The 26,474-nt window shown below is 44.7% G+C and overlaps 1 protein-coding gene across 1 annotated transcript; it reads right to left on the bottom strand.

The window, feature by feature from the left end:
• Positions 1–272: 272 nt before the first annotated feature.
• On the bottom strand, positions 273–25,145 carry PRPF6 (pre-mRNA processing factor 6). The gene is made up of 21 exons (XM_072878976.1): positions 24,964–25,145; positions 23,868–24,036; positions 22,954–23,072; positions 22,217–22,295; positions 21,099–21,275; positions 20,078–20,233; positions 19,272–19,366; positions 18,385–18,541; positions 18,007–18,169; positions 14,984–15,102; positions 14,100–14,318; positions 12,337–12,459; positions 11,377–11,498; positions 10,071–10,209; positions 8,961–9,080; positions 7,565–7,741; positions 6,557–6,690; positions 5,955–6,046; positions 3,731–3,845; positions 1,557–1,683; positions 273–759 (listed from the first exon to the last, which is right to left on the bottom strand). Exons 1-21 carry the CDS (start codon positions 25,032–25,034, stop codon positions 607–609), a joined length of 2,826 nt encoding a protein of 941 aa, XP_072735077.1. The 5' UTR covers positions 25,035–25,145; the 3' UTR covers positions 273–606.
• Between the last annotated feature and the right edge of the window lie 1,329 nt (positions 25,146–26,474).

Genomic DNA, 26,474 nt, shown 5'->3' with positions numbered 1-26,474 from the left:
GGAGACCGAGCTAAACCAGGCTTGTGGCAAAAAACTAAAAAAAGAGGGGCCAGCCCAGCCCTTCCCCTCAGCTGCTGGTCTTCCCCCAGCAGAACTCCACTCGTCTCCTCCGAGGACAGCAGTGTATTCAAACAGCAACAACCCAGATCTGCTGACAAGGAACTAGCACCAGATGGGCCAAACACTAAAGAACCTGCACAAAGGGGGACAGGACAGGACGGGGATGCATGCCAGGGAAGAAAACAGAGGAACTGCTAAACTGTCAGAATCCATACAAGCACTACTTAAAGCTTTTATTTACAGGGGGGATTCAGGCATCAAAATGGAAATGCCAACGGGGCCTCACAAGACTGCTCATCTCTCCTACGTGACACCAGCAACAACGTTCAGACGTGCTGCAAGAAGCTGATGACCGCGCTGTGTGAGCCAAGAGCACTATCGCTGGGAAGAGAAGGAAGCAGCTTTTCTTTTTGGAAGAAAGATCTTTCGTATCACCACCGATCTCCTGTCCTTCAAAATCTGTGCCACTGTACGGGCAAATGCACCAAAAGCAGGTAAGCAGACAAGTCCTACAGAGATGACTAACGCAGCTGAAGCCAGCGTACTCTAGAAGGTATTTTTAAGCTTGGCTGCCACAAGCACGAGAATCTCGCCGATCTTCTTCTGCCAATTCTCTATGTCCTTGGAGACATCACACCAGAGCTCTCCGTGGCGAGGTTCAGCATTCTCACAGCGCTTCCTCACCTCTTCTTGTTGTTCCTATGAGGAAGAGAAACGACAGTTTGCAAGTCTCTTAATGCCCTGGTTTGTTCCAGCACAGAGCCAAAAATTCAACGATCCCCACCCTGATTCAAACACTCTTCCAAAGCTTATGGTGGGTTTTTCGGTTTGTTTTTTTTTAAAGGCAGTATCGAAGCCTGAGTCAAAATTCAGAAGCAGCAACTCTCCTGCCTTGCTGAACAAAGTGGCTGAATTACAGTCAAGCAAGTTTTGGCTACACCAGAGAAATTGCAGCAGAAACTTCCTTTGCATTACCACCTGCATGAGATCTGTCAAGTGAGAGGTCTCTCTGAAGTCAGAAGATAAACACTCCCATCATTTCAGTAATATCAGGCAGTAAAAACTGCCATAAGAGATTAGAACAGACTGTTCCTCCAGCTGTGTTCACGTGCAACCTGTCCTGGACGCTTGTGAAGAAACGGGACTAGTTAGACAAACCCAGCATCGCAATTACAGGAAAATCTCCTACGAGAAAGCTTGCATTTTACAGAAGGAAGATTGATTTCATAGATTTTTGCACGAACTAGCATGACTGTGGACAGCAAAGAAGCCTGAAAGACAGCTCAGCTAACGACAGAGCCTTTTAAAAACCACCACACAGGCCTGTTCATGCTCATTCGTGACCAGGCGTGACAGCCATAGCCTCATCTGCGAGCCACACAGGCGGCAGCAGCGGCGGCGTGCTCAGCCCAGCGCCGCAGCAATCCCCGGGACTGGGTAACCAATATCAGCAAGGGATTCCTGATGCCTTCCCCTGCTCCCAGGCTCACACTCACCTCTGTGCCATGCTGGAGCTCAAATTTGTAAAAGAAAGCCCAGGCATCCCCCAGGTCAGAGTCGATCTTCACTGTTCGGTGAAACCACTCTCTGGCCTTGGTTATTTTTCGCTCGCTCCAGAACAGCCTGTTGAGAAAAGCAGAAGTGAGTGGACAAATAACCTCCTTAGAGGAACATGCCAATCTGCAAGCACTCCCATTTAAAGGCTCTACAGGTACTTCAATTCTTTGCCCTCCCAGGAAGGAAAGAGCAGATTTTGTAGGCATCTGCTGACTGTCCTTCCCCTGGGAAGAGAAGAGATACGAGAGGACCAAAAAGAACATCCACCACTTCTTCACTCTCCCCCTCATGAAGCAGGCTAACGTAGCCCAGGAAGAGACAGACACTCCTGAGAAGGGAAGTGTTACTCTCCGAGCTCAATCTTTGCTAACTCAATTGCTTAATTTTGCTGTTCCAGATTTCATGTAGAAAGAGACAGGATCATTTGCTTACATCTATTTCCCCTCCTCTAATTTCTTAATATGTCAAGTCAGTTTTAGCATCTAACGATTAAATCACTTCTAAAAGCTGAAAATTGCATGCACGTCCCTGGGGCCGCGGCTGTGTGCGGTCACACATTCACATCCACGAAGCACGCGCTAGTGGAGCAGACCCACCTTGTCAGCTCCACTTCACGAGGAAAGGCGAGCACGTAAGCTTCCGTGCTCAAATCCCAGCCTGGCACCCTGCCTGCCTGCTGCCATTTCAAAAAGGTACTCGTGAATTCTGAAATTTCTCCCCCGTAATTAACCAGCTGAGTCAATAGTCTCTTGGTTTCACTCCTTTGCATTAAACAGTTCATTTGAGCTGGTAAGGTCTTTATCAAATCAGCCAGCCATCCCTCATAAAGAGCTTAGCCAGTCATAAAATTATACAGCTTATGTGATTGTTTTTAAGCCCTATAATACTCCTGATTGTTCCGTGTTAAATAAACTGTGATTTAAAAGAGCACGAACAATGATAGCAGAGGCTCAACACCTGCAGGTAATGGCCATTTTCAGCAACATATTTCACAAAAAGTTTTTCACAGATGTGCGACACTGTGGTATTGCTGTACCTACATGCAAGTCGTGATGGGAGGTGGAAGCTGTTTGTGTTGGGATTAGCTGCTAAACTGTCTGAGGTTGCGCCAGAAGAGGCCTGGAAGCAGTTTCCGTAAAGCAAAAGTTAACATTTTTCTCACTTGCTGCTAAAGCTGAACAAGTCAGCTGTCATTATCTGGCAGAACCCAGTGCTGCAGTCACTGGAGTGTATCCTACAGTTTTCTTTGGCTTATAAAAAAGAGTTGTGAAAGAATTGGGCAACTGTTTGGGCAAAATGCTTCCTGCATTAACCTCTTCTGGTATTCACAAAGGAAGAAAAGGAAGTTTGTTCCAATCACGACTGCTGCAGAGCTGTTCGCACATCAGATCAGAAAGGATATGGCGTGAGTCAATTCTAATAGCGGCTTTTCATCGCTGGAAGCCTCCCAATTGGATCTAGACAAGATGACAATTCCTAGTAGATTATCTTCCCATTTTCAGAGAAGCAAACTACAGTCTGACTGGTAGTCTGCATTCCAGGAAGGGCCACAGCTGAAGAAAACTGACATAGCAGAAATTCAGGAGGGAAGAAGACTACAACGGCACAGAATTCAGCTTAGAATTAAAAAAAAACCTGACAGGATCCAGGGTAGAGAGAAAAGATGAAGAATACACAGTCAGCCACATAAAAATTGAAAAATAACCAGCAAAAATTGTCCCTAGTTTCACAAATAGGTAAAACATATCCTATAAAACTTAATTAAGCCTAGCTCATCTGAAAGCGCACTGAAATCCTTTTCAGGAGACACAAAGATAGCAATTTTCAGAGTGCCAATACCCAGCACTGGAAAAGGACTCTGTGTGAATGTATTGTCGTCTGTGCCGCAGTCCCAGGCCCACCAGAACAGCTTGAGGGCAGGATGGCATCCCCTGCCTTGAATCAAGGGAGAGATTTGCACAGTTACTAGGAGACAGCTTGAGAGCTGTTACTTGCTTTGAGGCTTATTAGAGCTGCTGCAGCCAGAATCACATGGTCGTGCTTGAGTGTTTCATCGTGGATGCAGCCACACACAGAAACGGGTATTTCTACAACATCAAGTACAGGAACTCACTTGGCCACAGCCAACAGGACATGTGGGTCATGTTCACACTTCTTGAGAGCATCCACACTCTTGGTCTTCCGTTGTGGTCGCGCTTCAAGGAAAATTGCCTCTGACCACAGGATTCCTTAATCAAGGCAAGAAGGAAGACTGTTTAGTGTTATTTCTGAGATTAACCCTCCCCATCCTGTCATCAGGCCAGTGCTCTCTAACACAAGTGCCGTCATCAGGCCAGTGCTCACTACTACCCCCACCCTGGTGCTTACCCATGCCCCAGCCTCATCCCAGATCACTCTTTCTGCATGGTACTTCATTCAGTACTCTCAATTTTTAGCTATCGCTTGCACCACGCTGGACCTTCAGTTCTGAATGTCTCTGTACCATAACCCTCCTGCAGCTTCAGCGCTCCCTACGCTGGCGTGCGCTAACCCAGAGCCTTTCAGAGGAGACATTGCAAGCAGTGGAACAGGGGAGGGCAAATCAGCATTTCGAAAAGTGAAAGATATCCATTTGTCTGAATGGGAAACTGCAGTGGCAGAAGTCATCCCAGAAGGTGCAAAGTACACCTTTTGGAAGCCATTTCAAGGGTGCCAGAGCGCACCACAGTCTTACTGATGCTGGCTCTCCACGTATACGATGAAGGACAGAGCAGGTCCAGGAAAGCCGGGTTTAATCCCTAGTTCCTTTCACTGCCAAAAGCAAGAAAGGAAATACGCGCAGAGGAGCATGAAATCTTCAGTTTCTCACGTCAGCCAACCATACCTGCTGATCATTTCAAAGCAAAGCCTGAAAGCTCGTGTCTGCCAGGACTCTATCAAAGTGCTCTCGCTTCCCATAAGCTGCACCAGGGGAATATACACAAGCTTTGATGACTGCAGTGACAGACTGGAGCAGAACTCTTCTCTTCTTGCTCTTTATATATAGGGTCAAACCACATTTTTCAGGCCTCTATTTTCAGGCCTGCTGAGGACACAAACACCATGTTTCAATTTTACTCTTTGTGCAGCCTGCCCACACCAGCCATAAGCAAGCAGGAATCAATTCTGCAATTGATGGACACAAGTCTCTGGTTTACATGACTGTAGGTGTCCAACGAGCTAATCCCTGCAGGCTTTTATTCTGGCTTGTAGAGTTTTAAGATAGAGTTGGAAGCGATTTTATTTAAACAAAAACTGAGATCGTGCTGCCCATTTCCATAGCAACAGGCAGATTCTGTAAAAAAGCCTGTGGTGGCAAACACTCATGAAGCATTAGGTCATTCACAAAACAAAGTGGGACTTGGGTGGTATTGCTTTGTTGACCCACTCGCATGGTGAGAGGCTTGCAAAGAGTTTATCATGTCATAATAGTCACTTAATTCCCAATTATTTCACTGGAACTTAAGCAGCTGCCAGTTAAACACCTTTCAAAACCTAGCCTGAAGGCAAGCTAAAAAGGCTTGCCCTGCAGTAGACTACTACATTTTGTAGTTATGTGACATCTTCTCTCCAAAGATGTCAACATGTTTAAATAATTAAGTCTTCCCGCAATTCTGCCAAAAAATAGGGAAGCATTATGCACTTTCTCCTCCCATCCCAAGAGGCAAATGTTTCCACTGCTGGTTAGAACCAATTGACTTATATTATATGACCTATTAGCCTTTTCTTAAATGAGTTAAAATAATCAAAAAACAGGACTAAACATTTATGGTACATGATTCCCTAATCATGACTGCAACTGAAATTTGCTGCCAGCACAAGTCAAGCACACAGTCAGTAGTGCAACCAGTGCAGCCAAACCGGCAACGGGAAGTCTCCTATGGCCAGCTGTACTCCAATGAGACAGAGAAAAACCCCATTCTTTTTCCACTGAACTTCCTAACTACAAACACTTGAGAGTTTTTCTTCAATTTTAAACCTTGGCAGACTTCTACCAGCTTCAGAGAAGAGCCACCCATATCCAAGATGCTTTCCCAGGAAACCCGTGAACAAACCGTGGACCACAGACCCAATAATATACCGGATACTGCAGCGAAATGGAACGAACACCAACCCGTTACCTCTCTGGTGCGAGACAGCACAAAGCAACTGGGATTATTCACAAAGACCCTCAACATTTCATTTGCAGAAGGATGACTGACACCTCTCCAAAACATAGTATTTTGAGACCTGGCCAGAAAGGACATCTTGGAAAAAGATGTGCCTTTATCAACTGGGCAAAACAACCGTGTTTAAGATAGAAATGAGATCCAGCTCACCTGAATTGGGGCATTCTTGCAATGCTTTGGCCATCAGAGTATTTGCAATATTCTTTAACCCAGCTCTGTACTCTAATCGCACAGACTCTAACCTGGTAAGGAAGAGACTCAGTGATGATATTTATGACAACATATTCACTATGCGGAAACAAACAGCAAGTCACATGAAGGTCACTGGAAATTGCAAACATCTGCCCATATTCTGAATATGCGTAGGTGACTGACATCCTCCCATTCCTCTGTGTCTAAAAATAAATATGACCTTTATTCTCTAATGGCCTAGATCAAAAACAATCTGAAAAAGGGACTATAACAGAAACAAAAGGTCCCTGAGTTTTCATGCTCTGTGCGCTACAACTATCAGGAAAGAAATAACTAGTCCCCAGCTCCTTAGAGTAGCTACATACCAGGATCACCAGATCATACAGCCAGGATCATCAAAGCATTTCTGGTATTCAAAAAAAGTTGTTAGTCCAGAAGAAACCCTAGGATGGACATGGTCACAAGTTCCAGGCTCAAACGGCTGAGAAGATGTAAAATAGCTGGCCTGCAGAATGCATTGGCTTTGTAGCCCAAATTCAGTTCATCTCCACACAACTCACCAGAGATCTGGGTTCTTTGGATTCTTTAGGCGAGACTTTTCCAAGATGGCTCTTGCTCTAGTCAACTGCCCAACTTTCTCCTCCAGTCTGGACAACAAAAGCCACAGGGGTATGGAATGGGGACACTTTTTCAACTGTTTGAGGGGAAAAAAAAAAAAGATTATGTAGATTTGAAAAAAAATCTTATAACCCCTATAGAAAGGAACTTCCCTCCCTACATCCTCCTGGAGAGTTTAAAAGAAGAGAGACAAAGTTGATTACGTTGCTCAAATTTCTCCTAGTTAGTCTTACAGCAGAGAACAGTACAGAAGTCAAGTTTCTCCTATATCCAAAACAGCCAGGTACCTCAACTATGACTGAGCTATCCCAGTAGCAAGAGAAGGAATACACCTCCCTTAATAATACATCTACAATTTGTGCTCTGTCTGGAAATGGAGGGCTCTCATACATAACCAAACCACAGCAACAGAGTGTGCAGGAAACAGACTGCCTTTGAAGCCCGGGAAGTCATTAGGATAGCGACACTGGCAGAAACCTGCTTCCATATTACTTTCATGGCTGACGAGTTTCAGAAGCATTCCTACCCGAGGACACCGATTACCATTTAAAAGAGACACGAGTGCTCTGTAGGCCATCTCCTTGTACTGTGTGTTTCTAAAGAGCTCCTTAGGAGGCTTTTCTTTTAAGAGTTCTGCTTTTACTCTTTACAGGTCTTAGAGAATTATTGTGCAGTGACTTTTTTTTCCTACCAGTGAGGAGTCAAGCATACAGCAAACTCTCTCAAGCAAGAAAGTGCATTTTGCACATGGATACTGGGTAAGAGAAATTCTTGCTGCTTATTTCAACGTCCTAATATTTTTTGTTCTGTTATTGTTTTATCCAATGACAGAGAGAACAGAAATCATCTCTTCGGTTAGTCTGGGACAGAGCCTTCTCCATTTTGATTCGAAGACAGACATCTCTCCAGGCCAGAAGCACAAAGCAAACTTTCAATAACAGACATCTTACCCCTTGATTGTAAGCCTCCCGTGCTTTCTCTACCAGCTCCTTTTGTTCCTCAATTTGTCCCTTCATCATCCACAGTTTGGGGAAGTCCTCATAGTGCTTCAGGGCTTCCTCACAAAGCTCCTGGGCTGCAGCAATGTTCCCAAGCACCCATTCTAACTTCACAGACTTCATGAAGACCTGAGAAAGAACCAGAGCTGTTTATCACTAGCAGCCATTGAAAAACCATTACTCCGTCAATGCAGTGGGTTCCCACTTTCATACATTCATTAGAATGCTATTGATTAGGTACAGTTTAAAGTAAAAAAAATAAATACCAGGGTTAAATAATAGCGGGAACAGATAATGAGAAAGGTAAATGCAAATATTAAAGGAGTTGGAACAGTGCAATCAACCTATATCTCCCCTATTAGCATACAGCTGACATTCGTACAAAGAGCATAGCTTTAAGGGCACAACCAATTAACAAATTTGAGCCTGCTTCATCAGCACAATCTGATCTCCTTAGATCCAAGCTACCAAGACCACCTATTCTTACTTACGGCTTCAAGTTGCAACTGTTATCCTGCTAATTACAAACTGGTACATATACTTTTCTGCCCCCAAATGCCTTTCTTTTAGCTACTCATGGAATTTACAGCTGTGAGAAATCCATTATAGACTGAAGGCTGTTTCACTACTCTTCGATCCCCGTCCTCCACATTCCCAAACTCCCCCCACTATGACTTTGCAAGAGAGGCACCAAGTCTGAGACCAGAGCTTCAGCCCCAGCTGCCAGCTGGAGAGAAGCTCCCCGACTGACAAAAGAGGAAGAGGACAGTGTAAAAGATCTAGGATGAAGCACAAATTTGGGGGGCGGGGGGAGGCAGGGGGGAAACCAAACTCATTTTTCTTTTACTTGGACAAGTTAAAATAGTTCTATACCAACAGCTGAAAATCGACAGTTTATCATACCAGAAGTAACTCTAGAGATAAACACGGGAGTGTAACTTTAAACAACAAACTCGACCAGAGCTGTCTTTAGCACAGCAAGCTAAGTCAGTCTTCTGTGAAAGTATTTTCCCTCTCTTTTTTCCAAGATATGCTTTTATGCAACATGAACGTTATACAAACAGCTGTAAACTGGGAATTTCCTGACTTTTGCCATTTGTGTAAAAAAAAAAAAATGAAACCCTTCACTTGGTCCTAGCCTTTTTTTCCCCCCCATCATGCCGTGATTTTGTGTCGCAATTCGCTGGAGAAGCGCTGCAGCAAAGCGGCCACATGCCTGCAAAAGGCTATGGCAGGGAGCCATCTGGTCAGTCACTAAGGCCGCAGAACTGAAGGAACTCCTCCTTCCGCCTCAACTCCCCCGTGGCCAAAAGAGGCCTCAGCCTCTCCACCCTTCACACATCCTTACCCTTGCAGTGGGGGCACTGCTGCGAGCTTTTGCCAGCAGCCTCCTTGCTCTTTCATACTCATTGTTTTCTGATTCGAGCTTCACGGCAGCCAGCCAGATCTCCTCGCTGTTGGGGTTGGCCTGCAAGAACATAAAATGACAGACAAATGCATACAGTGAATCAACAGCAGATTTAATCCTTCGTTTGATCCAGATTAAAATTGAAATCAGAGCTTTGTCAATCCACACTAGGATTTTTTTCAGTTCAAGCTCCTCCCAGTCTTCTTTGGCCTTTGAAGTTTATAGAAATTCTCCAAAACAGATGCGCAACACAAAGATATATGCCAGTTTAGAAGTTGGATGCTTCTCAATTGTTGAAAAGCATTAATGCTTGATCTTCTGAACTTCCAGTTTAAATACTGAAAAGATCACAGGGTCTGCCACAACAAGACCCTCATTTTATTACCCCTGAGCGAAAAAACTGAAGCTTGAATTCCCAACTGAGGTCTGTGAACGCTCCTCCAATAAAAGTCATTTCAGTGGCAACCACGTCAAAAAGTCTTCAGGATGGTAACAAAAAGCACCAAGAACAAATTTAGGAAGTAACTATCTTTTACCTTCCATCTCAGGACCTGTCATTTGGTTTTCCTATCAGCTTTTAAGCCTCTTTCCCAGCGTTAGAACTGTATCGCTCTGCCCATCTTAATCTTTCAGCATCCAGCAGACAATTCCCTTCGTTGTGCTGTGGATTAGTGGGTTTGGTCCAAGCCATAAGTAATGCAGTAACCTTATTAATTAGGACAGACCACCACCCTTTTTACTGAGGAGACAGATGACCCAACACAAGGGGATTCTGATCCACGACTGGGGTTGGTGGGAGCCATGGTAGTAAAATGAATGGTTTGCAAACTCAGGACCTGGTGTGGCACTATGAAAAGAGTAGTAATACACTCTCGCTTCCAGCTTGCTGCTATTTTACAGGAGAACATTTTGCCACATAAAACAATCAAAGAACAGCGGAAGCCTCCATCATTTTGAAAGGCAACAGGAATCAGGTGTTGACAGAAAAAGCCTACTCTGTATTCTATACCAGTTGTACTTAACACCATCACACAAGTCAAACATACCCACCTGGAAAGCCAGGGCCAAAATGCTTCTGGCTGCTGGCACATCTCCTGCCAGCCACTTCGATTTGGCTCCCATGAGCCAGAGCACTTCTGCTTTGGGACAGTGAGCAACGGCTCTCTGCAAAAGAGCCTCCAAGGATTCTCTGAGACAAGAAAGAGCAAGTTACAATCACTCAAAATACTGCCAAAGGCAAGCTCTCACACACCATTTCCACTATCACTCAATGTTATAAATATTGTTGCAAAGTCCAACGTTGTAAACCTTGATAAGTTGTTTCATAACAAGGAAAGGGTGGGGTCTTTTTTCACAAGGGTTCTGAAATCAGCACTCCACAAATGGCTCATTGTTCAGACACCTTTGTTTGATAGCCTCTGCGGAAAGACCCTGCACACAAACAGCTCGTTTGTCTTGGAAAGAGCCATTCTTCTTAACAAACTTTACTAGAAACTGAGACAGGAAGTTTTTCAGAATTATTAGATGAAGCTGACTTGATCTTACTGAATTTATTTTTCTCGTCTGGAAAATATACTTTTCAGGTAGAACAAGGGGCTTAAAAGACAGCCACCACTGTCTTTTAAGTTTCCCACCACTGGGAAACACGGGAGAACAACACCAAAAGCAAAGACATACTTGTTCCAAAAAAAAAAAAAGGCCTGAATGAGGCAGAACTCAGCATCTGCAGTCACTTTCACACAACGGCCTTGTTGGCTTTAATAAGACTGATTCCACGTGCATAAGTGGTCTGCTGCATAGATTGTTTGCTTTATTCTAAACTTTGGGCAGAAAGTTTCAGATGTGTAAAGCTTTATGAATAAACTGTAAAATAAGAGGCATGAACTGTGACAGTATATCACCAGTCTTAATACAGAACGTGATACATATTCACAGTATGTTTAATCAGAAAATGCCAAAGACGCTTGGACAACTTCAACGATGAAGTAGTTTATCTGTGACAATTAAATTAAACACTTGCTGTATTTCTAGGTGATTTGTATTCCCAATTTTTTCTAGAAATGCCTTCTCAAAGACGACTGTCCCTACCTTGCCTATTCATAGCTATTTTAACCAAGTAATCCCTACTGCCAAAAAACTTTTTATGACCTTCATAAAACCCAAAGATGTTATGACCACAACAATAACAAAGAAGGTCAGACCTGCAAACAATGCCAGCGAGTTTCCACCAGCTGAACTAACTCTGCACGTGCAACACGCCACTTCAGGGATCATCTTGTAGCTTTTCTTCCTCCCCAATCTATCACCCCGTAACAAGGATGAACCCCTCCACCCAAGGATTATGCAGCACACATACCTCGTTCCATGGTTTTTTTCGAAGTATGCTGCTCGCAGCCACACGCTCTTCTTGCTCGGGAAAACTTGCAAGGCATAGGCATAAATTGCTCGGGCACACTCCAGGGCATTATGAGCAACACACTAAGGGAAAACAGGTCAGAACTAAGTCACTTTAGGGTTGCACTGAAATCCAGTGCAAGAAAGAATTACACGTGCATAATTCAACACAGAACTCAATAACTCAGAGTAATACATGAACTGGGGCATTACATAGAACAGTTACGATCAGCTTTTTAAAAGAAAGCAGGGAGGAAATTTTCGAGCGTCCCTCTATCAGAGCAAAAGTATCGCTGGCCTTTCACTGGGACTGACACACACAGGCCAGCTTGAAAAATCAGTGAGGCATTGTAAACGCTCTCGTGTTTGCACTTCGTTTGTTTTTTACAAGCAAAACTATAAGTGCCACAGCGTATGCCCCCCTACTGCTGTAAGCCCAATTCAAGGCCAGTGAAGTGGACATTTCTCATGCTGAAATATAATTTAGTTTTTAGTGTATGTTCAAACTACTCCCCTAAAGCAAAGAAAGCCTGGTAAAGCTTTTATCCACTCCCCTGTCCAGTCTTACGTTAACTCTTGAGCTACAGTGTTTACGCCTTGAAACTCAACTCCCAGTTCCTTTAATCAGACCTCAATCTCTGCTGATATCACGCACACACAAAAAAACCCCAAAACAAAAACCCCAGCAACCAATCTATCACAATACCAACTTTTTGCTTAGTAAAAATTCAAATCTGAAAAAAGCTCTGTGATACAATAACCTGCTGAGAGGCAGACTGGCCAAACGCAGGCAGATGTTGTGGGATTCACATCCACTTCCACTGATAAAAAACGTCATTTCCAAGGCTCCAGTTCAATTTCCTCCAATTAAAAAAATTAAAAAAAAACAACAACAAAAAACCAGCATCACAGCTGGACATACACTGTCTGCGTCTTCCATCCAGGTATGTTTCCGATCTTCTTCCTCAATCCCAATCCCAATCACAGCTCGCATGATTGCCTGGCACGTGGCCACACTTCCAGCTTTATCACATTCCTCAGCATCCTAGAAACAAGAGTAAAGCCCTGCTCATTTTGAGAAATCAGTACAAGAAGTTGGATTCCGCAACAGTAACTCCTCATGCGCAAACACAGAGACATTGTGGGTCACCGCCACATTAAAAATAATCTTATTACTCAAACATATCTTGACACTAACTAGTAAGCCTACTCCCACAAGGAAGGTGCTATAGTTGTAGGCAAAATCAATCAGAAGTTGGTTAAGAAACAGCATGTCAACTGCATCCACTGAAAAGGAGTAAGTGTGACAATGCCTGACCTTTCCAGCCCAAAAAGTCTCCTCTTAGGTTCAACTGACCTGCCCTGGGCTGGGCCAAGCAGGGACCTGGCCAATAAAAAACTGCAAGAATTTGAGAAGGAAGAATTGTAACATCAAAACTACTGATCTTCTTTCAGCTTTGGGTTGATTCTTAAGTCTCAATAAGGGCTAAGCAATAACGGAATTTAAATGAATACACCCATAACCGGTGTTAAGTTAAAGGTGCAAAGGCTCTCTCACCAGAGCATATATGGAAAAGTGGAGTTTTCTGACATACAAAGCTTTCGGAAAGCCAAGCATGTCCTGCTTAAACTTGTTAAAAAGGCCTCTGATCAGATAACAGAAATGGCACAGTTCTAGTACTGAAAAGGAACTCGAGAAGATGATGATGCAGAGGCTGTGGTGTGGGTTTTTTAAACAGAAGTTGAAATTAACCTTTAATTGTTTTACTGACATAAAGAAAGTTATAATTCTTTTAGATGTTAACAAGGATATCCGTTTAATATTAAATACTTTGTTCATTATCAATTCTCTTAAGCAGTGTGCCAAGATTTCGCTGCCTTGACGCACTGTAAGTGATTTTAGTAGCAAACTGCTTTAAAGACTTGCGCTTAAACAAAGCACGGTACATATTCAGGAGGAAAGAGGTTCTTTTAACCTGAACATCAAGCCATTTAGATGGCAATAGTCTCTGAAGTGTCTTACTAACTCAAGAAACTCAAGCACCACAGCTTTGGAATGTGATCAAAACACTGGAAACCGCTACAACTTTTTGCTACTTTTCTAGTACAGAATATCAAAAATACGGCGACCTGGGAGGGACCTCCACAGAGGCTGCGTTTTGTAAACGTCACTGTACAACACAGTTCCACGTGTCAGCTGCGACTACCTCGCACAGAGCCAGGACTACAAGCCAATAAAGGACTAACAGAATATTTCCTGCCTGCTGCATGTGCAATATTTGTATTGACTTCTTACAACACTATCTGACAAAGACTTCTTTGGCAAACAGATACCTTTTAAGCCAAAAGAGACATATGCAAAAAATACATAAATCCTTCACTGGAAGCTTAAAGCCTCTGTCCTACTTAAGGCAGCAGCTGCTTCAAGTTGAAGCTGGTTATCTTCCAAGACAGAAGTAAACCAGACATTCCTCAGCTCAACACATGCAATGTTACCCCAGTGTATCACCTAACGATGGCCTTGGCGCTCCTCAGCTTTTTAGTCTCACCTCTTGTATTTTCATGGGGATCTCCACTGATAAGCCTAGCGCAAAATTACTCTATCCTACAATATCTTGCATCAATAGCCTTCAAAACAGAACTTGAAGAGTTCATCTGGGTCTCTAACCAAGGCCAAGCAAATACCTGTATCCATTGCTCTCTGTTGATTTCCACGCCATTAGCCCTAAGAGAAGTGATGGCTCTGTCAATTATTTTCTCCACCATCTGGGTGTTTCCATTGGCTTCCTCCAGTTTGGCAGCAGTAATCCAGATGTGACGATCCGTTGGAATATTCTCACGGGCTTTGTTAAGGACTTTACGAGCATTCTCATATGTCTCCAGCCTTGCCAGCGCAAGCCACAGCTGCGGAGCAACAAAAGATGTATTTTAGATTAGAACAAGGAGATGACAATGCCGCTGTATGGTAGTGCCGGCCCAAAGAGATAAGCAGCTTCATGCTGTTTGCTACTAGTTGGCAATTGTCCTCAAGTAGTATAAGCAGGCTGCAGAATACCAATGGAGAAATAGTAGAAACAGAGTCTACTACTGTCTGTAAAGCTCAGTCCTAATCACCTCAAGATATCATCTCTGTTTGCTGGGCTGCTGCACTCATATGTTCTGTCCACAGCACCTTTTAAACAGCCCAATATTACACTCTGGTTCAGCGTTCCAGAAACAAGCAACTTTGTTTTAGATTCCCCAGGCTATACGTATGCTTGTTTTCACAATTGTCAAGGCACTAAACATGAACACGAACGTGGCTAATTGGCTACAGCAGGCACAGCAGTACACTGGCATAACTAACGTAACAATTACACAGGAAAATGAGGCATATAATGACCACCAGACAATTAACTCTGGAGGAAAAAAAAGCACAGTCCACTACTCATCACATTCTTCTCATTGTGGCATAAAGTGCATGGTAGAAAACTCATACTGCACTTACTCTGCCTTTTGTTTTCAAAGCTCTACTGTCAACCTAAAGCGGTGCGCAGGGGGTTGCTTTATTCTACTTTTTTAAAACTTACTTCTACGCTAGTCGGACAGCACTCCACAGCCCGACTCAGCATGATCCTGGCATCCTCAGGTTCTTCTAACTCCACGGCTGCTTTCCACAAACGCACTGAATTTGGAACATGCTCAAGGGCTAGAGAGACAAAACAATGATGTCAATCATGACAACGTAGTTTACCAAAGAGAACTGTATTTTTTTAAGATGATATATTAAAGGCTTTGTCCTATTACAGATGAAATTTCCTGAAAGAGAGAAGGGAGGGAACTGTACTTGTATTAGCTCTCGCTTCAACAATGAGAACTTAAAATCAGAAAATACAAAACTTACTTAATTTTAATTGGAAACAGGTTTTGGAGAGCCAAGGGCTTTTTCCCTGTACAAGCTGTAATTGCATCCTCTTCAGTAAAATACCTAGCTGAACAAAGCCTCCAGTCTCAGCAAATGAGCATATGTAGGATCTTCAAAATTGGGTAGCCTAATCATGCTGTGCCTCCCTTTATAAAAGAGCATCTTCAGTGCTAACTAATAACACAGCCTTGTTCCTTGGATGTTGAAACTGTCCCTTCACAATTTAGTTTTCCCGTAGGCATCTCCTGACAGCTTAATGGATCCCAGTTTAGCTTCCCAAAAAGTTACTGGCCCACTATGCAAAAATAAAACAGGAGGATGCATAAAAGCTTAGAGGTATCGCTGACACTAACACCCTAAGCCACTGAATCCAAAGTGTTCTTTCAGCAATCCAATATGGGCTTCATCTAATTACAAGTCCTTGAGGTTTCCTTAATCTCATCCAAGGGTTAGCTACGGGTGGTAGAAACTGCATTCTCTGCAGACTGTCCTACATGTGCTGTCTGAAACACTGAAGTCTAAACAACAGCTTTTCTCAGCCTGCCTCTTCATAATCTTGTATCTTAAAGATACATTGAGAAACTACAGGGTTTTTTTAGCTTTTTGTCACTACAACTTACACCACAGATTATTAGTATTAGCTGCATTGCAGTAGAAGTTTAATTGCTTCCGTGGTGATTGTACACAAACCGGCTATAGTAACAGAGGACTGAACACATCCTTGCTCAATAAAGCAAGCATAACTTCAGGACCACAGAAACGGGTGGGAAGAGGCATCTAAACCTACTTTTAAACTAGCTAGGCTTCTAGGCAAGGCTGTTCCTTTAAGCATTCCCACAAAGGCAGAGGCACAATGCTGAGCCTCAACTTCAGAGCATATCCCAGCTCCATAGAAATACACAGAGCATTTACAAGTAGTGTGCACTGGGGATTTGGGCATTAACCGTTTCTCCTCGAGTCTGCAGTAGCAGGAGATTTTTCTGAAGAATTTAAGTGAATAATATCAGCCTGCAAGAGCTGAAAGCATCGCTCAGCAGGACAGAACATGTTTGCATAGATAGAGCGTTCAATTTTTACACCTCAAGATGCGTTTTAAACACTCAGCTTGCTGGCTCTCCTGTCAGAGACAGGCTTTAAAAACTCCAGAGGTTCTGCTGGATGATAGGAATGCGCAGAGCCAACAGACGAGAGAAACACATTATGAAAAACCACACTTCAGTGACATTACCTGGCAGATCAGTCTTTTTCATTTTTGGAGAAATAATGGGTTAAACTGCCACTTATCTTAAGGCTGTATATACAAACAGCTCCAAGCATCATATTACTGATGTTCCCTAGGTAGCAGAGGAGCACTGTGAAGCTGTTAACAGGCAGAAACTGGAAAGAGAATTATAAATCATGTTCCACTCCACTAACAGCTTTCTAACAGAGATTAAGTAGGTGGTTCCAAAAACTGAAGCAAGATGTTTTTCTCTTCGCAAATACGTTTAAAGCAAAACTCAGTACTTAATGTGTAAGTCACTGCTTTCACACAAGATGCTCTCCTACCTGAGCTGGACTCAGAAATCTATTTCTGCTCGTATAAAAGTGTTTTTCTGTTCAGCATCTATTAGTGCTCTTGAGAACGACACACAGTGTCACAGGAATGACACTTCACAGTGCGCTGCACTGCTTAGCCAATGAAAATTAAAAAAGCTACTGAATCATTAATATCTGAACTCTTACAGCTTCAAACCCCGGAACCTTTAAGTGCCTTTCATCCATATGCAGTAAGAGATCATTTCACCAGAGATGTGCAATTTTACACCCAATAGTAAGAGGTAGGAGGCAATTTACTTTCTTTGAAGCCAAGCCATTCGATACTGTAGAATGCTTCACAATGATTTAGTAAATGTATTAAATGCAGACCGTTTTCCCTGTCTAGATTAAAGTCAGGAGATGTAATTGATACAATTCAATAGTCATGAAGGACCTAACCTCTACCGATACAGGCACAGTAACTTAAAGTAATCAAAGAATTAATACTATGAACCTGCAAGGAAGACCTGGGTTCAGGACAACACAACAAACTGCTGTTAAGAGATCCTTGTTTGGAAAAGACAGTAATTCCACAAAAGAGGAAAATCTCCGAGTGCAATACAACAGAAGATGTACGGTTTTAGGTAAGCACCACAGAGAAAACCTGTTTGGCAAGAACACCAAACTTGCTACTCCACCAGGAGTAGCTCCTCTACCAGGAATCACTGTGGTCCCTAACAGGTTACAGACAAGTTGGAACTCAAACGCAAAGTCCAGTATCTCTTCCAAAATGTATCACAAGGTGACAGTTAAAACATCCTTTTCTCCTTAGAGCATCATTTTTTAATTGCTTTCATCTACCTGTCTAACTCTGATAAAGTTGGAATTGGTTTTGTTAAGTGAAATGTCATTTTGCAATTGCTCAGTAACAGCAGCTTTCCACTGAAGGATGTTTTACAAATACTTCAACTCTACTCTTCGACTCAATAGCAGGAAGTTCCACCATTAAGGCACACATTATTAACAACTGTACTTTCACCAAGGATGCAAAAAAAACCAACCAAAAAACACCAAACCCCACACTTAAACTTATGGACACATCCTGAACAACCTACAATGCAAACAGAGGGAGAGTCAGACTTTGTTCCCTGACCCTGCAGAAGCTCTCACCTTTCCTAAGGACGCGTTTCTTTGCACGGATATCTGTCTCCAGCTCTGCTGCTCTTATATAGATTCGGACAGACTGCGGAAGGTGGCGGACAGCTTGGGCCACAACAGCCTTGGCTGTATCCCCAGGCTGAAGCCGAGCAGCTTCTAACCAAACATCTTCACTCTGTCAGGAAAAAGAAACAATCTTCCTTGACATCAAAACAATAATTTAAAATTAGAGCTTCTAGCTAAATATGTGTTCTTTTAATACTGCAGATCGTGAAGCTGTATCAGATATAGCCCGATATAAGCTTAACAGAGAGATGATGCTGCTGCTCGTAACCACAACCCTTTCCTACTGTCCTGCAAGGATCAGCAGGGAAGCAAAGCAATTCTGACCTTGGGGCACATCTCCGTTCCTTTCATGATGAGGTTTCGAGCCACCTGGAGTTTGCCAGTGACCTCCTCCAGTCGGGCTGATGCTATCCAGGCTGGCGGATGATGAGGATTGGTCTCTCGTACAGATTTCAGGAGCAAACGGGCTTTCTTGATATCACTAAGGGAGGAGGACAGACAGACAGGAAAATTTTCAGCACGCTAGCAAACAATTCTCCTGAATCGGTAAGTGCTTTCCAGTCAGTTCTTCACAGCCACACTCAGATGCACAGTAACTGTGACCTCAAATGCTTCCATACTGGTGACACAAATTACATACTACCAAAACAAGCTTACAAATATGCACTAACACAGTGAGATCACACTGAAAACCGGTTAAGTATTTAAGTAAGATTTTTAGGAATTACAGCTGGGCACTTGCAGTTGGAAGCTGGTAAGCACAAGCATTGATTTAAGTCAAGTATCAGCATCAACATTTGCACATATCACTGACTTCAATGGCAATTCCTTATGAAACAGGCATCAAACTTCAGCTTAAAGAGGTTTTCAGAGGTCGTCAATCAAGCCTAAATTAGCAGTACACAGGTACAATTACCCAGGTTATTTCCTCGCTGGCAGGCAGCCACACACTGCCATCACTCTGGCATGTTAGTCCAGGGATAGAATAGAAACAATCCTCACAATTGATGCATCCAGGTCAGATGCTAAACACATCAGTTGAAAGACTATACCAGATCTCATGTCAAAAGAATTCACCCTCAAAAACTCACCTAGCATCTTTTACAAATTAAATGCTAGCTGAAAGCCACCCGCTCAGACAGATTTCCATTTATATGCAGCATCACAGCCATTACTAAGAGGATAAATCAGTTAATCCTTCTTAAACTTACTTGATATCTCCTCCATGCGTGGGAATCATCGAATTCAAGTCTGTCAAATATCCTTTCGGGTCCACTACAGTCTGGCCACTCACAGAGTCCGACACCTGGGAAAGTCAAGTCAGCGCTACTGAAATAGCCTCACACTCATAGCCCCACAGTCTGCCTGCACACATTAAAGACTGGAAAAGACACTGCCGCTATACAAGAAACCTAGGCATTCATCTGTTACCAAAACCAAGGAAGGAGGAAAACACAAAGCCTTGCTTATTAGCTTCTTTCCACTTCTAAAATACACGACTTTAACGTTAAAAATGTAGTACCACTGAAAATCTAGAAAACAAGCAGCTTGGCTTTCAGTCACCAAAAGGTCTTGCAGCCCTGCCAGCTAAAGCCCATCTTTTTAGTTTAAACCAGATTTAGATGGGAAAATCCATGAAAAAGAACAGAAGTCAACAACAATTTAAGAGTAGTATTTTTCAGCATTTTGTCCTGCATCCCTACACAGGATATAAGATATGCTTCCCCTGGTAAAACGACCAGTGCTGTTTGCCTGAAGTCCACCTCTGGTAAAACAGGGCAGTCCGTTCTCCCATAACGACCAAAACTTCCAGGGACAAACTGTTATTTCTCAGGAAATTCTGTTAGTGTAGAGGGCATGAGATTTGGGGAGGAGGAGCACAAAATTATTTTACAGCTGAGCTGTTTCTTCTAACACCCAGGAGAATGAAAGACTTTTCTAAAACCAGGTCCGAAATAGCAGCACACCACCAACCCCGGGTATACCTGTGACAGATCCTGCCTTCCAACATCCTCACCTGGCTTAGCCTCATATCCATCAAGGTGTTCCTGGCTTGGCCAATCTTCCTCATATCCAATTCGCCTGTCCCAGGTGTCATTAAGCCTGGTGTCATTCCTCCTGGGTACGGAGTATTCAATCCCCCTGGATACGGAGTATTCAATCCGCCAAATTGCTAAAGACAAGAACAAGAGAAATACATTCCTAAAAAACTCTTCTGAGATTTCAAAAATAATTCAGACTGTTGGCTGATCTGCTCTTCTCCAGTAACTACAGGACAGAGATGCCAAAATCCCACAGGTACTCCTGAAACAGTGGCTTCCCTGAATAACAAGACATTTCTCATGCAGGTTTTGTAAATCTGTAAGTATTTCAAATTTAGTCAAGTATCTCAAGTTTAGTCAAGTCAGTGAAATAAGTAACAAGAAAGTGAAAAATTTGAGCACAAGCATCTAAACCTAGCACATTTAAACAAGAATATCTACAAAGAAGTCCCATGGACATCTGGTGCCAGTTCAGGGCCAGTCAGCTTCTCCTGTAACTGTATGACCATAGCAGCCTGCGGCCATGTAGCAATAAGCTAAATTACTTAATTTTCAGTCGACGATAAGGCAAATAAATTTTAACACAATTGCTCTAGAGCTCAGCAAACCATGAGGTGAAACTGAACTTTATTTTCTGTTCCATTTTTGCAAAACGTTGTTATAACAGAAACGGATGTTGGTTATGCTCACCAAAACTCATTATCACCATTTTACAGTCAGAGAAAAGGAAAAGAAACACTTTCTTCCATTTTTAACACAAGAACCAGGCTCTCCCTGCCTATCCTCTAGTTTTCTCTGGTAATGGGTATGCGCTGAAAGACGCCGGCAAGCACAGGAGTTTAACATCCAGCAATTCCTTTGAAAGACTCGCAAACTACAAGTTTTTTGGTCAGGTATTTTTTTTTTCCAAATGCCACTAATGAATGCACAGTTTAACCCTCGTCTCTAATTATAAAGTACAGATCACACCTCCATCAGGTTTGCTTTCCTACTCACCGTTTGGCGTGGGTCCACAGAAGTGTGATTCTCCCCCGACTGTAAATGCTTTGCAAAGAAGCTGTCGGGTACAGGAGTCAGCTTCTCATAACGAGGATTCCTCTGACGCTTGTTCCTGGCATCACCAACTTCTGGAATACTCAGCCACTCTTCTTCTGTGACCTCTGCTAGCTTCCGCTATTTAAATAGGAGTTTTCATCATTATTTGCTGTAGAAATTCATTCTTTTTAACGGCTCTAATTCCTTAATAGATTTATTTTTCTTGAAAGAATTAAAGATCAATTAAACACTTAAAAGTCAAAGGTCAGATTTTTTTCCTAATCCAATGTATGAAAGAATTAGATGCATTTAATTAGAATTTGGTTTTAGTCCAGACTGAGATTCCAAACCAATTTTGTTATTAAATTCAGCGCTACAAAGATTCAGACTAATCTCAGTGCCTGCAGCATTGAGTGGTTTATTACTCATCATTAGACAATAGCTTAAAAAATACTTTTTATTTAAAAGAAGATTTAGAGTCAGGAGACCCTGCTCAACTACTACTCCAATGCCAACAAGTTTTCAGTCCCTCAAAGACAGAAATGCAGCACCTTCTCAAGACCTGATGTGAAGTCACAATAAAGCACAAAAGCCTAGTATCAAAATTTGCATGAATTTCACCACCTGGTGCATCCACAAGAAAAGCACTCAACAGACAGAATCACTGTATTCTCCCATATCCCTACAAAGTAGCTTATAAACACCCACCCCCATCAACCGAGTGCAACTTCGAATGCCGCTGTCAGTAGAGACGATACCACTTTATCACTTACTGCAGACTCCATCACCACTGTGATTTAAATCAGCCCTACCAATTACACTGTCCGTAACCGTGTAACGGCACCTGGCTGAAAATTCTACTGCAGTACTTGAGAGAGCTTCAAAGCAAGAAGATCTTCCGCACCACTAGCTGCCCGCTTCGTATTCGTTTACTTATTTTTCCAGCAGAAAGTAATTCTAATCTGGAGAATAACGAAGTACTTGTTTGCTAACACACACAATCTCAGCAAAGAAATGCAGAACATACATCCACCTCTCATATGTCATAAAAGTCACATTTCAGACGTTTTTTTCCTTACTTTCAAGTCTGAGAACTGCTGCTGAATTTTGGGTCGTTCCATACGGTATTTTTCTATTTCCTCTTTTTCTCGTTGTTCCCTTAGGAAAAGGAGTACTGAGGTTACGCTCAAAGTAACACTCGGCAAGTTGTTAAACAAAGTGTTGATATTACAGAAAAAGGTGTTTGATCAGAGCTAAGGCATAAAAAAAGGCATTTTTTCCAAGCTTAGATTATCAACATAATGACAGAGATGTCTTATCAAGTAAGACATTATCATGGTGTAAAAACAGACGTCTCCAACCAAGGGAACTTCAGTCTTTAACGTCCGCTTACCTGTGGACCAGGTAGTGAGTTTAACACATTAAGCATCACTCACCAGTTTACAAGACACCTGCATTACATGACTTTTCTAACAATTTCCAGTGTGCTGTGCAGTATGTGATGTGTCAAAACCAGTCACTCAGCATCTCCCCACATCACCTTCATGAACTACAGTGAATCTTAATGAACTACAGTGAAGCAATTCAGCCACATCAACTCCCAGAGCAAGTTGTGCAAAATACTCATCATCCTTAAAACCTGGAACTACAGGGTCAAAGGTACGGCATTAAAACAAATAAAAACTGCGTACGCTTCTGAAAACGTACCCAGGGAACAAGGATAAAATCTGAACCGGAAAATGGAAGAGGTAGAGGAAAGCTCTAAAACACAAACTAACTAGACAACACCCCGTGCCCGCGTTGTAATTGAGCCTACCTTCTTTCTTTTCTGCGTTCATCCATCCTCTTATCCAAAGCTGCATAAATAGCATCTGCTTCCTCATCGTCTTTTTCATAGGGACCGCTTGAGAACAGGCTCCCAGCATACCCATTGAACTAAGAATTTGGAGAGAGAGAGAAAGAAGAAAAAAAAGAAAAAAAAACCCAGTATCCTCAGTTTAAAGCTCCTGTTATGTTCCTGCTACAGCCAACAGTCACCCAGAACGACGAAAATGCACGAGCAGGCTATTTCTAACAACATTGCATCAGACTAACACATCCCTAAATAAAAGCCGCTTTCTTCTACCACCCCTAGTGTTTATTCTCCCACACCATTTCAAAAGCAAAACTGCTTCAAAATTGCTCCTCTTTCAAAATTGCTTCTATTAAGCAATAAACAAGATCCCAGTATAGAAAGGCCATTTTCTTCCATTAACCACTTATTTTTTTGAACTACTGAAAGCAAACAAAAAGAATAACAGTATTTAACTAACCAAAGTGGGATTTAAACACAGGAGACTACACAGGCCACATAAAGACAAATATATGTCAAAGCACGAGAGCTTAGATTTCATTTGTGCAGAAGAATACAAAATACATCCCCCAAAGTACTTAAACTAATATTTTATTTATGGATCTCTTCCCAAGACTCTCAGGAATCTGTATAGATAATTAAACCACAATACATGGACCAACGCCACAACAAAAATCTGCAAGCACTGTACCATTATGTATAACGAGGTCTCAATTAAAAAAAAAAAAGAAAAAAAGGAAGTGCTGCTAGCAAACTACAGGAAATTCTGGCCTTGAAACCTCAGCTAATACAGGGTTTCATCGCAAGAGAGCAGGGAGCTAAGGGACTCCTCTTCCACTCGGGGAAAAACATCTCCAGGACGATGAAAGTCTCATCACCTCATCATAGTTAGTGTCGTTCAAATCTTCATCATCATCGTCAGCCGTCTGATTCTTTTTCATCTGATCCCCAACAGTTCTCTTCCCCGGCGGAGCATGACGATCATCCACGGGGTCATTGGCATCACGGGCAGGGCCGATATCAGAGCGGGTGGTGAAACCTGTGGCTCTGTGTTGATAAACCGGTAGCAGCTAATTAGCAGGCCGCAACCCCACTGTTTGTTACGCGGGCAGTCTGTCAAAATTATTCCTTATAACAGACAATAAAAATATCATTCTTTTGCAAGAATGGCATCAGCCAGTCCCCACCCCGACCACGCATAAAGCCTGGGGGAAAAAATTGTCCTCTTACAGGGAGAACTTTATCTACAAAGACACTGCAATCACCCGGCTCACCGCTCTACCATCCGTCTTGTATCAAGACACGCTTTCTCTTCTTAAATGTGTCTCTCGGTTAGACACAGTAAAAAAGCCGATCCCGCAGGCTGTAAGGCACTACGGGGTGGGGGCCTGGGCGCGGGCCGGGGCGCCTGGGGCTCGCCAGACACCCCACATTCAAGGAGAGAGTATTTCCCAGGGCACAGCCGATAGAATCACCCGTGTAAGGGCACCAGCAAACGAGTGGAGGACAAACACAACTCACAGCCAGCAAAGGGCAACTCCTGGTGTCCGCCCGCCACCCAAAACTGCCTCTCGCTGTTCCCAGCACGAACACACCCGGATTTAATGATCTGAACGGGGCCCCAGGGACACAAAACCCGGAGAGACACGATCCCCTCCCGGCCAGCGGCTTCTAAAGCACCCAGGAACTTAACCGCCGTACCAGGTCCGCATTTAAATAAAAAACCGCCTATCTGAACAGTAACGCGAACCATCTCGGAGAAGTAACACCTGAAAAGCCGAGCAGGCCGCGCGGGGCCGCCGGCCTGCCCCGAGGGGACGGACGGGCCGTGGGCACCAAGCCAGGCACGAAACGGGGCCCGGGGGCGTCCTGGGGCCCGGCGAGGAGGGCGGGCGGGCCGTGAGGGGGAGCCGGGGCGGGGAAGGCCTAGGCCGGGCCCGCGGGGGAGCCGGGGGAGCGCGGGCGGCGCCTCACCCGCGGCCCAGCCCCGGCACGTAGCCCAGGGGCGCGGGCATGCCCAGGAACGGCTTCTTCTTCTTGTTCATGGTGCCGGTGACGGCGGCGGCGGCAGCAGCGAGGCGGGACCGGGGCCGCCGGACCCGACCGGGGCAGCGACGGCGGCGGCGGAAGCGGCGGCGAAACCAGGCGGTGCCAGGGGGCGGGGCTACCCGGGCGGGCCGCGCGGCACTTCCGCTCCCGCGGCGGCGGGGAAAGCAGAGCGCCCCCTGGCGCCGCGGCGGTCCCAAGAGGAAGGGAGAGGTGGGGGGGAGGCCGTGTGTGTGAGCCGGGCGCGCATGCGCACACCTGCCGGCAACCTGCCCGCGGCCAGGTGTGCGCACATCTGGATGCCCACCCGTGCGCGGTGCACGCGTGTCCTCACACACCCGCGCAGCTGCCCCTGCGCACGGGCACACCAGCGCACCCGCACGTGCGCCTCTCCCTCCACGGGTGGAACGCGCCTCGCCCCCCACGCCGGCCGCTGGCCCCGCTCCCGGCTCCCCCACGCCCACGCGTGCAAGGGACCGCCCCCCGCCTTGCACCCCTGTCACCCCACACCTCCCTGCACGCACTCACACCACCCTTACCCGTACGAACCCACACGCGCGGCCGCACGCGCGCCGACGCGCGCACCGACGCACGCAGACGTCCCTGCCGCGCGGGCGGACGCGTGCGTGGACACCCGTGGGTGCACCGGCCCCTGCGCCACCCGCTTCCCTCCTAATTTCCCTCTAAGAACCCAGAAAATCCTCGCCGATCCACGCCGCGCCCAGCAAAGGGCCTGCGCGGGCATTAAACGACCGGGATCTTTTTGCCGATTAATTATAACCGCCATCCCTCTCCTTTTGCGTCTGCAATTAACGGAGCAGATGGTGCCCCGAGCACTTAGAGCCAGCGGTGCCTCGGTCTGCTGCGGGTGAGGACGATGGGGATGAGGATGATGGGGACGAGGATGATGGGGACGATGGGGATGTTGAAGCCGCGCTATCACGGCGTTTAAAATTTACGGTAATTATTATTAGGAAACAAGTAGCTACTGAGGATGGCTTGGAACAGCCCCGGGAGGTGAGCGTCTCTGCTGGGGAGCGAAGCCGACACCCCGTATTGAGCAACCCCCAGCCGCACTGGGGGGAAAAAAGGGGAAAAAGGGGCCAGGAATGTCCCGGCAGGGCCCGGAGCTGGTCGAAGCCCCCGGCGCTGCTCGCCGTCGTCCCTTGCAGGGCTGCGACGCACGAGCCTTGCTTTCCCCCTGCTCCCCTCTTCTTCCCACCCGGTAACCATTTCCAAGACAAATTATCTCTGTGAGCACGAGGGGTTTTTGTGCTCATCGCTTCACCAGCCCGGGGGTCTCTCGCCCCTGGTTTTGCCGTGTGGCGGCAGCAGGGACGGCCGTGCCGACGGGCTGAGGCACCCGCGGGGTCGGGGGGGCCCGTCTCTGACCCTTCAGGGTGCTGGGATCCGACACCTTGGGGTGCAGGGATCTGGCC

The sequence above is a fragment of the Ciconia boyciana genome, chromosome 14 (assembly GCF_034638445.1).
Source record: "Ciconia boyciana chromosome 14, ASM3463844v1, whole genome shotgun sequence".
NCBI lineage: Eukaryota > Metazoa > Chordata > Aves > Ciconiiformes > Ciconiidae > Ciconia > Ciconia boyciana.
This window is presented reverse-complemented; position numbering and strand designations above follow the sequence as displayed.